This window comes from Chionomys nivalis, chromosome 17, assembly GCF_950005125.1.
Source record: "Chionomys nivalis chromosome 17, mChiNiv1.1, whole genome shotgun sequence".
Taxonomy (NCBI): Eukaryota; Metazoa; Chordata; class Mammalia; order Rodentia; family Cricetidae; genus Chionomys; species Chionomys nivalis.
The window spans coordinates 2,912,699-2,927,660 of NC_080102.1; the positions used below are offsets into that span (position 1 = coordinate 2,912,699).

Here is a 14,962-nt window from a genome sequence, read left to right on the forward strand (position 1 = left end):
TACAGGCACCCAGCATCTCACCTAGCTGTTTGTTTTCTTGTTGTGGATTTTCACTAGTGGATTCTCCTGTCCATTATAGAGTGACATTTTCCTTACCTTCTTTGTTGTGGGGTCAGCTTGCGGAAGAATTTAAGCTGTACGGTCTGATGGATCAGAGAATTGAGGTCTGCTGCCTTCTATACTGGGGCAGATGCCTCACCTCTCTTGCCTTAATTTCCTCAAGGTGATAAAGCTCTAAGCTTCGAGGGTGCTGTGAGGACTAGGTGGTTACTGGTGACAAGACAGCAAATTGACTGTCCAGGAGGGACTCTTGTCTGCATTTACTACCTGTGACTATAAATAGGCACACCTTAGATTTTCAGTTGCACGTATCTCTTGGTTTCTAAATGGACAGAGCAATGATACCCCCTGTGGAGTAGCTCTGTTCCGTGGGGAGATACTCGGGGCCTGCAGTACGTGCGCTGGTTCCTTTTATGTTAACTTGACATGAGCTAGAGTCATCTGAGAGGAGGGAAGTGTATTTCAGTGACACAGGTCATATTATTTCGCTAGGACTGCTATCCCAAAATATCACAGACCTAGTTGTCGCACGAATTCTTATTGTTCTTAATAATAAAAACCCGGAGTCAGATATTAGGGGTGAAAGCTGGGAGAGATGAGGGAAGCAGTGCAGTCAGCCACTAAAGAGACCTTTTTTTTTTTTTTTTTTTTTTTTTTTTTTTTTTGGTTTTTTGAGACAGGGTTTCTCTGTAGCTTTGGAGCCTGTCCTGGAACTAGCTCTGTAGACCAGGCTGGTCTCGAACTCACAGAGATCCGCCTGCCTCTGCCTCCCAAGTGCTGGGATTAAAGGCGTGCGCCACCACCGCCCGGCTAAAGAGACCTTTTATGTCTCCTGAATCCTCAGACTGAAGGGGTAATCACAGATCCTCACACTGCATCCTCACACTGCCTGCTCAGACTGCACTGAGCTCCTGTCTCCTCCTGCCTTCTATTCCTCTCTCCTCCCAGCCATATCCCTTCCCGTCTCCACCTCCCTAGTGCTGGGATCAAAGGCAGGAGGATCTACCACCGCCAGGCACTGTTTCTTTTAGACTGGATCAATTTCACATAGCCCAGGGTGGCCTTGAACTCTCAGAGATTTCTCTGGCTCTGTCTCCCAAGTGCTGGGATTAAAGGTGTGCACCACCACTGCCTGGCCTCTATGGCTAACTAGTGGCTAGCTTCACACTCTGATCTTCAGGCAAGCTTTATTTGTTAGATTACAAACAAAATATCACTACACCTAGTAGTCTGAACAAGATGTATATCAACACTTCTGAAGGCTAGAAGTCTAAACTCAAGGTGAAGGCAGGGTTGATTTCTTCAGAGGCCTCTGTCCTAGGCTGACAGGGACCTGTCTTATATGCCCACATTGTGTGCCTGTCATTCTATTTCGTTCTAATCTCTTCTTTTTATTAGGGTATCAATTTTGTTAGGCTAGAGTCCATTCTAAGGACCTCATAGTAAGCTAATTATCTTTTTTAAGTTTTTTTTTTTTAATGGTGATGGTGGCAATAGCTAGTACTATTTGTTACCCTGACAGAATCTGGAATCATGTGGGAGCTTGGGTCCCTCACCCTGCCTGTGGGGGATTATTTTGATTGTGTTGAGTTGGGATAACCCACCCACTCTGTTGGTGCCATTCCCTGCCAAGGATCCTAAACTGTATCCATGGTGATAGGATGTTTAGCAGCAGCACACTTTCACCTCTGTGACAGAGGTTTCTGTCCCGCCAGGTCCCACAGTTGTTCAGTCCCAAAGACACACAGAGGTCTACATTTATCATAAACTGGTTGACCTAGTAGCTCAGGCTTCTTATTAATTAACTCTTACATCTTAACCCATAATTCTTGTCTGTGTTAGCCACATTGCTTGGTACCTTTTATCAACGAGGCATTCTCGTCTGCATCCTCTATGTCAGGGTGACAACTGCAGACTGAGCTTTCCTCTTCCCAGAATTCTTCTGTTCTCATTGCCCCGCCTCTATTTCCTGCCTGGCTATTGACCAATCAGTGTTTTATTAAAAATAATACAAGTGGCAGGACAAAAGACCACTGTCCCCCAGCACACCTTTCTCTGCTACCTACTTGTGCATACGATGGGTTCCCCACCGCAGTGGGCTGCATTTGCACTGTGAGGCACTGTGAGCCAAAGTAAGCCTGGCTGCAGTGTTGTTTTTATCACAATGACTGGAAAGGGGGCCATGACAGTGGTGCTGGGAATTGCACCGAGGTCTGTACTCTGGGCTAGAGCCTTGGTCTATTTCTCTAAAGCCTACATCCAAATAGACTCATGTCCCAAAACATTGTGGGCTTAAAGGACTTAAAGGACTTAAGATTTGGGCTTAAACAAATAAACTTTTTTTTTTGTTTGTTTTGTTTTTTTGGGGACAGGGTTTCACTGTAGTTTTGGAGCCTGTTCTGGAACGCACTCTTGTAGACCAGGCTGGCCTCGAACTCACAGAGATCTGCCTACCTCTGCCTCCCAAGTGCTGGGATTAAAAGTGTGTGCCTCCACTGCCCAGCTCAATAAATAAACTTTGAAGGGACACAGTTCAGCCCTTACACAATACATATTTGTTTTGCTAACATTTTGCACTCGTTACTTTTACACAGCTGTGTAAATACCCAAGCACTACAGCTCCGAGGAGGGAAACTTTGTTTTGGCTCATGAGGGTTGAACAGTTGGTGTTAGCTTGGCTTTGAAGTGAAGTTGGTGGTGGGAACAAGCTATTCGCTTCACGGTGGGCTTGCTGGTATGATGTGGGATGGGGATGAGTGCATCTGTGCACCAGGGGCAAAGACAGAGAAGCCCAAGGGCACAGTCCCAGGAGTCCCCCTTCTTCAGCCAGGCCTCCCAATGTTTCCAGATCCAATCACCACCTGTGCCACCAGCCTGGGAGGACATTTCACGTTCAACAAGACTTTAGCTGAGCTTGTCTTTGGCCTCCCCATCACCAACCTGCAGTTCTCTCGTAGGAGCTTATCAGCCCTTCCCACCGTGTCTGCCTACAACAATCGAGCGCAAGCGGAAATCAGATTGCAGCGGTGGAGCAGTGCTCTCCACAACTGTGAGAAGGCCTTGGAGCTCGAGCCCGGAAACATCAAAGGTAACTAGACAGTGACTCTCTGCTCCCATGGTTCAGGCAGTCTCGGGGTTCTGTATGTGAGCCACTACCTTGGGCACGTCACTTTTAATCAATCTGATTTGGAATTCTTTATTCTTTGACTGTGGTAGCCAATCAAGAGATGGTAAGACGTTCACATTAGAGGAGGCTTCATGCGGGGGGGGGGGGGTCAGAGGAGATCTGTACTAATCTCACAATTCTCCGATAACTCAAATATTCTAAAATTAAAAATTACATGCATAAGTCTTCTCTCATGACTGCTGCTTTGTGGGAGTTTAGAGACCTGAATAACAATGGCAATACACAATAATGAAGTTTGATTAAAGATTTTACAAAATGGTTTATCCTTTAGGTTTTCATGGCTCATTTTAAGGCTAAAACTGAGTTATATAACAAGAGAACTTTGCTTAATTTCTGCTTGTTTGCTGTGATAACATATTAAAATACATCTGATACGCCATTTCTCGCATTTCAGAATTGTTAAGCCTATTTTTTTTTCTCACGACACCGTCTGACTACACAAAATAACCTCATATAATGGACCAAAGGACTAGACAGGTACATTGTTAGTGTTAAATGATTATTAAATTATAAATTGAAACCTACAAAAGAAATCTGGCACAAATTACCAAAGTGCTCAGTTTCTGGCCCCTGCAATGTGCTCACCAGGTCTCCACCGTAGTTCCACATGCCAAGTTCACTTTTGGATAATTTTAGCGGAGTTTATTTTCTGAGACCGGCTGGCCCTGCTTTACCGCCCAGAACGCTGGGATGTAGGTCTCTGCCACAGCCACCACACCCAAGGTCTAATCATTACATCAACAGCTGTATTGACTGGAACAGTCTGGAAGGTGGAGGCAGGGAGACCAGAGTTTAAAGGTACTTGGCTGTCCAGGGGGTTCAAGACTAATCTATGCTATGAGACCCTGTCTCAGAAAACTAAACCAAATTGAGCCCAACAAAGACAACCCTCCCCACTGCCACCAAAGCAAAAATAACCGGCCCCATTGAGAATGCTAAAGTGCTTTAACCTATCCTTTGCCGATCAGTGTTTACCAAAGTTCCGTGAGGGGTCTTCTAAATTCTCAGGAAATGATGAACTACAGGCAACTATGGCTAACAGAAGCCAGGTGTTACTGTTCTGTGAAAGCTTCCCGTGCTGCAGGCACGGTACCGGGCTGGGAAAGGGCAGGAGGGGAGGAGCTGGCGGATCCCGTGCTGCTAGAGGACCAGTTATTAAGGGGACTGAAGCTGCCTAGGAAGTCTGCTTTCTTCGGACGCAGCCCCGGAGAGGCGACATATTTGGGTTACTTTTCTTTGCTTTGTTAGAACACTGTGACCAAGGCAACTTAAGAAAGTGAGTTTTGAGGGGTTTATGATTCCAGAGGGAAAAGAGTCGTCGCGGCAGGGAGGCGTGGCAGACGGGGCAGGCCACTGAAAGCTCACGTTTTGTAACTGCAGGTGCTAGTTGGCTTTCACTCTCAGAGCCGGCTCCCAGTGTCAGACTTAACCCAGGATGGCTGTACCTCCTAACCTCCACAAACAGCCTCACCAACTACAGCCACGCCTTCAAATACCAATGCCCATGGGGACGATTCTCGTTCAAACTAGCACACTGTTCACACTTTAGTAGGCTGCCCACACACACTCAACTCTGAGTTGGACGCAGAAAGTCTCAAAGATCAAAAGAGCAGACTGATGCCCAGTGAAGCCCCTTCTGTGTGCAACAGGGCACGTTCTGTGTGTGCCACAACACAGACACAGACCTGGGGTTCGAGCTTTGTGCAAACCGACCCCGTGTCCTGTGCAAACCGCAACGAAGCCATGGGGCTATGCATTAAACTGTCATGCCATCACACTGGTGCCTTTTCAGCTCTCCTGAGACGTGCTACTACCTACAAACATCAGAACAAGCTCCAGGAGGCCAGGGAGGACCTGCAAACGGTGCTGCGTGTGGAACCTCATAATGATGTGGCCAAGGTAAGCCTAGAAAATGTTTTAAAAACCTAACTCTGTCTTTTCCATTTCTGATTTTATTTATTTTGGGTATTTTAAGACAGGGTTTTACCTTGTCACTCTGGCTGGTCTGGGGCTCCCTAGAGAGACCAGCCTGGCACTGAACTCACCGAAGTCCTCCCGCCTCTGCCTCCCAGGTGCTGGGATTAAGGGTGTGCGCCACCACCACACCCAGCTGTTTCCAAAAGTCTGTTAAAAATGATATCGGTCCTGCTGAGTGAGTCACGCTGAGTCTGTGACTTGACAAAGTTGGGAGCTGGGAAGGGCTGACATCTAGTTGGAATGGAAGAGAGCAAACTGTTGAGGAACGCGCGTGTGGGGACAGGGACAGCTCAATGGAAGAGTGCTTGCCTAACCGGTCACTGTCACCACCACCACGAGACAGCAATTGAAGGGGTTACACAGACCTAAGGAAACACCGCTGAGCAGCTGATAACTTTCTCCTTTCTCTACTAATGGAGTCAGCTCTGCTTTTCTGAGAAAATCTCACTGTATCACACAGCGCTGGCAGCTGTAACTGCATAGGGCTATGAGTGAACACCACGGCCACAGAATGCTGTTACCCTAGTGTCGGCAGCACCCGTCCCCACCTGGGTTAACTGGCTCGGTGCTGCAGTCCCCAACTAAGGCCTCAAGAGTAACTGTCAAGCCCCGGAAAGATACAAGATTTCACTCTGTAAATTAATTAGATGACTTTAGTGGCAGACACAAGTATCTGTCTTAGTTACTGCTCTCTTGCTGCGAAGACATACCATGACCAAGGCAACTCCTATAAAAGAAAGTATTTAACTGTGGGCTTCCTTACAGTTCCAGAGGGTTGGTCCATGACCATCATGGTGGGGAGCATAACAGTACAACAGTCAGGCAGGCATGGTGCTGGAGCAACAGCTAAGAGGTTACCGTCTTTGTTTTTTGTCTTTTGTTTGTTTTTTGAAGACAGGGTTTCTTTTTGTAGGCCAGGCTGGCCTGGAACTCAGAGATCTGCCTGTCTCTGCCTTCTGAGTCCTGGATCTAAAGGTGTGCAGAGAGAGAGAGAGAGAGAGCGAGAGAGAGAGCTCCCAACTTCTCCACAACCAGTAGATAAACAGGAAGCAGTATCCTCAAAGCCCACCCCCAGTGACACACCTCTTCCAGTAAGGCTACACCTCCCAATCCTCCCCAAACAGATCCACTGATGAGGGACCAAGTATTCAAATAGGAGCCTATGGGGGGCATTTTCATTCAAACCATCACTGCATCTTAGGTCAGACAGGAGGGTCTTTTACTCCCAGTTCCCCTTGATCTCACGTCCTGATTATAGAGAGTAACCCACACGAGTGCTGCATGCTCAGTGGGTTTGCATGATGACTGAGGAATCCAAGTTTAGGATAACTCCAGCTGCAGGGGATTGGCATCCTCTTCTGACCTCTGCAGACACCAGCAAGCATGTGGCATACTCTCACACAAGCCCTAAATAAAATAATTTTTAAATGTTCAAGCAGAGAGGGACAATACAAATATTTTCTTTTTAGTGGCTCAAACTATCTCAGACCTTTGAACACTGCCCTTCACAGCACATGTGAGGACTTCAGCTACACAAACTGCCCCCACCTCTCTGTGTGTGCGCGCGCAGAAACATCTGGAAGCTTACCAAGATGTCAGTATTGCTAAGTGAATGGGAGGAGCCCGGTGCTTTGTTTTCCATCTTTTTAAATGTATTTTATGTGTATTGGGTGTTTTGCGTCCTGACTGTGCACCACATCCTTATTTTAGTGCCTGAGAAGCCAGAAGAGGGCGACAGAGCTTGGAGAACTGGAGTTACAGTTGTGAGCCGCCATGTGGGTGCTGGGAGTTGAACCCAGGTCGTCTGCAAGAGCAGTCAATGCTCTTAACTGCTGAGCTGTGTCTCTTTTTTTTTCTTTTGGTTTTTCGAGACAGGGTTTCTCTGTGGTTTTGGAACCTGTCCTGGAACTAGCTCTTGTAGACCAGGCTGGTCTCGAACTCACAGAGATCTGCCTGCCTCCCAAGTGCTGGGATTAAAGGCGTGCGCCACCACTGCCCGGCTTGCTGAGCTGTGTCTTAAGCCCCATTTTGCTTCTGTTTTATTTTGTTATTCACTGTTCATTTATTTGTTTGCTTATTTTATAGTGGACATGGACATTTTTAATCAGATAAAACAACAAAATCATTGTAAAAAGGAAACTAGCCTGAGTTTTAAAGTCTTCTGTTTATTCATTTTAAAGCAGCTTCATATTCTTACCAGGAAGAACGAACGACCGTGACAGAACCAGCTAAGCTGGGCTCACGGGGCTCACAATGAAACTGACAACCCGGGAGCCTGCGCAGTTCTTATCGGAGCCCTCTGCACATACACTGTGGTTGTGTAGCTTGGTCCTCTTGGGACTCTTAACAGTGGGAGTAGGGACTGTCTCTGAAAAACAAAAGAATGATTGTGTTCTTTATTGAAAGAAAACCAATTATGTTGCAGAAAACCTTGTCAGAGGTTGAAAGCGAACTGAAGAAAGCAGAGCCTGCCTCCAAGCCCCAAACCAAAGGGAAGAGGATGGTTATTGAGGAAATCGAGAACTCAGGAGATGAAGGTGAAAAGGGAAGCGGAGATAAAGGTGAAGATGGCGGTCCGGATACAGGTGAGGCATTTTCTTTCTGGTTCCGCCAACTGCTGTTTCAACCACGAGGTTACCTGGGAGTCTCTGCTGCTACAAAAGTTGTTAGTCTCCCAAACTTTGCTCTAGCTTTTCTTAAAGTCTACAGTCAAGTTTAGCCCTGTTTTTCTTTCTAAACTTATTTTTACCTGTATGTATTTTGTACTCTGGGTCAGGGATGCGGGCAGCACACGTGTGGGGGACAGAGGATGCTTGTACCCAAGTCTGGGGTTGGATTCAGGACGTCAGACTTGTGACCAAGCACCTCTACCAGCTAAGCCGTCTTGCTGCAGTCATCCTTTTTTTTTTTTTTTTTTTTTTTTTTTTTGTGGTGGTGGTGGTGGTGGTGGTGGTGGTGGTGGTGGTGGTGGTGGTGGTTTTTGAGGCAGGGTTTGTCTGTGGAACCTTGGCTGTCATGGAACTCACTCTGTAGACCAGGAACTCAGAGACCTTCCTGTCTCTCTGCCTTCCAGGTGTGCACCACCACCACCCCAGCTGCTTTTTCTTTTTTACTTGTTTTTGTTGGTGTTACTTTGAGATGGTATTATTCCGTAGCCCAGGCTGGCCTGGCACTCATGGTGATCCTCCTGTTTTAGCCTCCTAAGTGCCAGGATTACAGACCTTAGCCACTCTGTCATTCCTCACATTTCTCAGTATTGATGACCTTGAATTCCTGATCCTCTTGTCCCCACTTCCCACTTTGGGGACTGCAGGTAAGTGCCCTGTGCCTGAGACTTTTCTGCACTGAATGATAGTTTTTCTTTTTAAATTTTATTTCTGAAGGAATTGTTAAAGGTGGACAGGTGGACAGTTCTTAGGTTTGCCAGTGGGAAAAACAGAGCCGAGTATTTTTTTTAAATCTTCAATGGAACTTCTCTTGCCATTACTGTGTGTGTGTGTTATGTGTGTGTGCATGTGTGTGAATCTGTATGCATGTGTGTGTATGTGTGTGTGGGTGTGTGTTGTGGGTTATGTATGTGTGTGTATGTGTGTGTTGAAGGAGGCCACTTATTGGTTCCCGGCTGCTCAGCAGTTCAGACCTGAAATAAGCACACAGAAATAGTTAATTAAATCACTGCTTGGCCCATTAGCTCTAGCTTCTTACTGGCTAACTCTTACATCTTAATTTAACCCATCTCCATTCATCTGGGTATCACCATGTAGCTGTGGCTTACTGGGTAAATTTCCATCCGGTGTCTGTCTCTGGCAGGGCTCCTTCTTTCTCCCAGCATTCAGTTTAGTTCTCCCCACCTAGCTCTGCTCTACCCTATCACAGGCCCAAGACAGTTCCTTTATTAACCAATGGTATTCACAGCATACAGAGGGGAATCCCACATCAAATGTGCCAGGCAAGTGCTGTACCACTTAGTTTATGCGACTGTGTTTTGAATTCTGAACCAGGATGGCTGTGGTTATTACTTAACAGATCTCTGCTCCATGAGAACCTGTCATTTGGTCCCTGCCCAGAATTATGTGTAAATTAGGGGATGTAAAAAGTAAGATTCAGGAAAAAGAGAAAGAGTCTTGACAGAAAAACAAGCATCAGGAGCAGCGAGTTTCCTCCTATCCGCCATGAAAGCCAAGGAGACACGGATGAGGAGCTGGGGACTCCACGCAGTCCTTTCGACTCTGAGAAGGAATAAACACAACTGAACTAGCCAGTGCATGCCTCTCCCACATGACATGCTTGCATGGCATGTAGAATGAGGTCCCTGAGTTTCAGACACGAGAAGAACATCTAGGTTGCTTTTAGGAAAACAACATTCTAGCCTGAAGGGTGTGACCAAGTTAGACTGTGCATGTCCCGTCCCAGGATGGGGAAAAGAACTCTTAGTCATTATAGTTCATGTTCCATGGGGCTTTGAGGGTCATGGGGAAAAGTTTGGTAAGAAGTGTTTTATCACCTTGGCCGGTGCTGTGGTTCCATTACAAAGTCCACCTGCAGTGGCCAGGCCCAATTCCTTAGCTTTATTTATTCTTTGAAAACTTAATACAGGTATATTATATCTCACACACACACACACACACACACACACACACACGATTCCCCACACCAGCTCTCTCCTAGGACTTTCTCTCGTCTTCCTCTCAACTTCATGCCCCGTTCTATATTTTATTATTTACTAATTTAACCCACCGAGTCCAATTCGTGCTGCCCATATATGTTTTGCATGGGGAACCAACCTATGGTAAAAGTCCTCCCCAGCAGCCATCAACGGCCAAGCACACTCTGGCTGGGGTGGGACTGGGGAGACCTCCGTCGTCCATGCTGACCATCTAGCTGGCTTGATCTTATTATGCAGGTCTTACTTAGGTAACCGTAGCTGCTCTGGGTTCATAAGTTGCTGACAAGAGGACAGCATTTCCCGGCAATTGTCCACTTCCTATTCTCTCTGCCCCCGAACCTTAGGTGTACGTGTCTGTCTGTTCATCCGCCTGTCCGTCCGTCCGTTTTGTCTGTCTGTCTGTCTGTGAGTGTGTGCGTGTGTTGGGCGGTGTTGGATACAGATGTCCCATCTATGGCTGAGTACACTCATAGCTACTTCTGCTCTGCTTTCGTAAAGTAAGACATCACTTGATTAACCCCCACCCACCACAATAAGGGTTTTTTTCTGACCAGCACAAATAGATGATTATAAGCATGAATATTTAGGAAGCAGTCTTGCAGCCTGAATATCTATAAGAAGACACCAGTAGGTTCTCCCCTAGAGCTGATGACTTCATAGGCATGGATTTTTACCTTCTTAAAATATCATGGACGAATTCCCTGCTGTGGAGAAGACCTCAAACTCAATCAAGAGATGGTTGGTGACCCCCTAGTCCTGCCATTGTGGCTCCAGGATATACAGCTGCTTGCGGGTTGGTATGATAGTGTGCAGGGCCCAGCGCAGAGGGAGACCATGGTTTCTTCTCCTCGTAGCCTGACTAGCACCTTCCAACACTATGAAGGCTAGCCTTCGGGGAGGCTTCCTGGTCAAGAGCTGCAACGGAAGTGTGTGGTATCTTTGGCTACAGGGTCTCACCATCTAGTCGTGGGGCAACCTAGAGCAATGACGATAGCCTGACTGCCTTGCTTGGGGTACCTTTGGGGCACTCAGTTCATCCAGAGTGAGACACCACATAAGCCACAGTATTGATTTCACAGGTGATGATTGCTGAACCCTGCTCCGTGGTAGAGACTGAGCTCAGGCAGTCAGCAGACTGTCTTCTCTTGCCCTTCTGCCTCTGCTTTGTAGATCTTGTATAAGAAAACGTCCACAGGTTGGCTGGAGGTCCTGGGCTTCTCTCAGAACCTGCCCATCTGTTTGTATTTCTCTTTCCCTAGTAGGATTGTTAGAAATGATGGTTAGAACACCACTGACTGTCTGGCTTTAGTACTTTGTCTCTTCATACTTGGAGAAAGTGAGCACCCAAGCCTGGCATGGTGACTCTGTCTATAATCCCAACAGTTGGAAGGTAGGGGAAGGAGGAGTAGAAGTTCCAGGTTACCCTTGTCTGCATAGCAAGTTCAAGGCCAGCCTGGGCTACAGGCAAGTGGGCAGTGTTTTAGACAACTATCGCCACTAATTTGGGGACATTTTTGTCACCCACCAAAGCCATCTCGTGCCCAAGAGCAGCACTCCATCTCTCACGCCACCTGCCCCACCTCCAGTCACTAGTCTGTCTTTTATGGTTTTGCTTATTCTGTTTCATACAAATACAAACACAGGCAATGTAGCCTTTTGTTTGTTTTACTCCTGAGATAGGGCCTCACTCTAGACCATGCTGCCTGGGACCTGAGCCCTCCTGCCCCTGCCTTCTGAGTGCTGGAATGTTCGGTGTGTGCCACCATGCCTGGTCCGAGATGGAATGGGTTATCTAAGGCTGAACTACCCTTCTCTTCTTTTTAAAATGTATTTATGTTTACAAGTTTTTATTTGCATGTATGTAAGCATACCACACGCATACCTGGTGCTCTCAGGGGGTGTCAGATCCCCACGGAAATGGAGCTGTGGGTGGTTGTGAGCTACCATGGGGGTGCTGGGACCTGAACTTGGGTCCTCTGCAAGAGCGAATAGTGCTCCTAACCACTGAGCCGCGTCTCCAGCCCCGACTGCTTCATTCTTTAAATATACCACTCTTAACCCTGGTGTGTGACCCTTCAGCATGCTGTCCTCCCAGACTGTCTGTGTCTGTTAAGATTTTCCTGTGTCATGGCCACATCCAGGGCCTTCCTGCTGGCCCCTCCTCTTCTCCTGTTGATCACTGCTGGCTCCTCTTGTCCTGAGTCCTCCTGGTTTCTGAAGCAGTCCATGTTCTGTCACCTTAGTCACTCTGGTATCTCTGCAAGAGGCTTCCCGGCCTATCTTTTGTTTCTCAGGGACACCCCCAGGGTCTGGTGACTGCACCCACACCCACACTCTAATGACCCTTTCTGCCTGTTTCTGACAGTGAGTCCTCCAGCCTTGTCCAATCACCAACTGAGTTCCCTGCAGGCCCCACAGGCCCCCTATGCTCACCTCTCCAACATTTCAAACGCCAGCTGGGCTAGCCTCTCCCTCTGTGACTAAGTGGATTCCTTGTGTCTCTGGTCCCCACTAGTAAAGTGGGGATCAATGCTGAGTCTGAGGATTCATGAAGATATATGTGAAGGCCTTGGCCCCTGCTAGTCATCTGGTAGTCATTTTGGTCAGACATGAGGGGATGCCACACAGAGGGATGGACATAGTGCTAAATTCCCCCATCTCTGCTAGTCACAGGCTGCAGGGTCTCAGCACTACTGTGGCGTTGTGCCGCATACAGCTCTGGATCCGCTTCCCCTCGGGGACAGCAGGTTGTCCCCACTTAGCAGGGAAGACTTTCTAGACCTGTCGGTGTGAGGCAGAAGCTGGGTTTATTAAGAAAAGATTTTAATATAGATGTGAGCGAGGAATTAGGGAGGCAAAGGGGGAGAGGGGAGGAGAAAAGGTTAGTGTCCAGCCCAGACTGAAGACAGTCGGGCGCAAGTGTCTTACCACAGCTCCACAGAGAGCTTCGGGGGCCCTTGAAGGTGCATTGTTTAGGGATTTAGGGACCCAGGGAAAGTGTTTTAGCATACCTTTGATTTAAGAACTTGTCTTCACTACAGGAGAGAATAAGGTACTGTATGAAGTTCATGGAACCGGTTTTACAGGCTGAGATGATAAAAATGGGTCATAAGGGTTCAAGAAATCCTCGTCATACACAGGCCACGACTCAGACATGTTTTTAGTATAAACATGGCTCATAGCCATATTCATGTGATTTTTTTTTTTATTCTCAGCCAGCAGGGGTGTCAAGCCTCCTCCTTTCCCACATTCCCTTTCTCTTTCTGTCCACTTTTACACCAGGCTGTGCTTACACAGTCGGCCTCTGGGGAGGACGTTAGTAGTAGGTACCCCTCTTGGGGTTTATTTCCATTACACAAAATTGAGCCTCTTTTGGTTGGTGATTCAAATTGGTTTTCTGTTATAACTTGTATTTGCATGGTGGCTCACTCCTGTAATCTCCAATACTCAGAAGTCTGAGGCAGAATTGTCATGAGTACAAGGCCAGACTGGGCTATAGCATGAAAAAAAAGGATAAAGAGGAGGAGGAGGAGGAGGAGGAGGAGGAGGAGGAGGAGGAGGAGGAGGAGGAGGAGGAGGAGGAAGCTATTGATGTTTTCTAGTCTTTAGATTCACTGCCTATGAAAACCCATCACCGTGGGTTTTCATGAGATAACCATGGTTTTCTCTGCTGTCTCAGATCTTGGCCTTTCTTTATAAAGATGACGGGAAATACGGCCAGGGAAAGTTGGATTAGATATTGTTTAAAAGAGAAGACTTGGGAACTCGGGTATTTAGTCTCAATATGCAGCCCCAGCTGCCTCCCAGAGGCCTGCCTGTCTCTGCCTCCATTAAAGGCGTGCACCACCAGCTTTTTTTTTTTTAATTGTTTTTAAGCATTGCTTCGGCACATTTAGTTACTCTACTTTCAACATTGATAAGACACCCACAATTGAAGTCATGTCGCTTCATATTTAAAGCTAGAATCAAGTTATTAATGCCTGAAACTCACAGTTGAATTTTTAAAAAGAAATTTTGACTTTGAATAAGGCGTCTAAATGGAAAACTCACTGTTTTATTTCTATTTTTTTGAGGCAGGATCTCCTTATGTAGTCCATGCTGGACTTTGTCATATCCTCCAAGGGCTGTGATTATCCCGCTATGAATGGAAAGTTTTCTCTTTTTAGGGCCTCGTTAAGCTTTAAGTTTGTTTAACACTTTCTATGATTTTGCTGAATTCATTTTGAAATGAACTGAAAATCACTTTGACTTTATTTTCAAATGACCAGGTGTTGGTTTTTTTGTTGTTGTTGTTGTTTGTTTTGCTTTGTTTTTTCTCCTAGTTCCCTGGCCTTAGGCATAGTCCTTCTCGGGTGGCTCAAATTCTAGTGACTTCATTCATTCCTAAATTGCGAATGAATGCAAGCTCTACCTGGATAGGCGTGGTCCTAGTGAAGGAGGTGGCTTTGAAAGACCAGCTCTCAGTCACCTGCTCTTCAGCGGCTAAGGAGTTAAATCTCGGGCTGCCTCGGTGCAGCAGGGCACTGGACCTGGTCCTCGGGGATCCTGGGACCGGGCGGGCGGGCAGGACGCCCACTCGGGGCGGCGGGGAGCTGGGACTCCGCCCGCGCGGGGTGGCGCCGCCCGCACCCGCCAGGCCGGATCGCAGTCCGGGGATGCACTCACCTCCCGGGCGCTCTCCCCACAGCGGCCGCGAGCGCCATGGGCAACATCCAGAAGAAGCTGCTGGGCAGGAGCGAGGGCGGCAGGCAATCGCGTCGGGGCCGGACACCGCAGCCGCGAGCCGAGCAGCCGGGAGGCCCGCGGGAGACAGAGACGGCCAGTAGCACCGACGACCCGCACTCCGGGGAGCCCCGAGCTTCTCGGGATCCCGGTGACCTCAAGAGCCGCGGCAACGAGCTGTTCCGCAGCGGGCAGTTTGCCGAGGCAGCCGCGCAGTACTCGGCGGCGATAGCACAGCTGGAACCCGCAGGTAGGGGAGCCGAACCTGGTCCCTGGGGGTCCCCGGGCTACTCCAGTCGGGGCTTGGGACAGAAGCCGGCCTCCTGCGCGCATTGACAGGCACCGGCTCC

The 14,962-nt window shown here is 47.8% G+C and overlaps 1 protein-coding gene across 1 annotated transcript in view; it reads left to right on the forward strand.

The window, feature by feature from the left end:
• The window catches only part of Spag1 (sperm associated antigen 1), a 52,252-nt gene that overhangs the window by 14,265 nt on the left and 23,025 nt on the right, over nucleotides 1–14,962 (forward strand). The window contains exons 8-11 of the mRNA XM_057792535.1: nucleotides 3,018–3,148; nucleotides 5,040–5,146; nucleotides 7,650–7,809; nucleotides 14,578–14,862. Of these exons, the coding sequence (XP_057648518.1) occupies nucleotides 3,018–3,148; nucleotides 5,040–5,146; nucleotides 7,650–7,809; nucleotides 14,578–14,862 (683 nt within the window). The remainder of the gene's footprint in view (nucleotides 1–3,017; nucleotides 3,149–5,039; nucleotides 5,147–7,649; nucleotides 7,810–14,577; nucleotides 14,863–14,962) is intronic.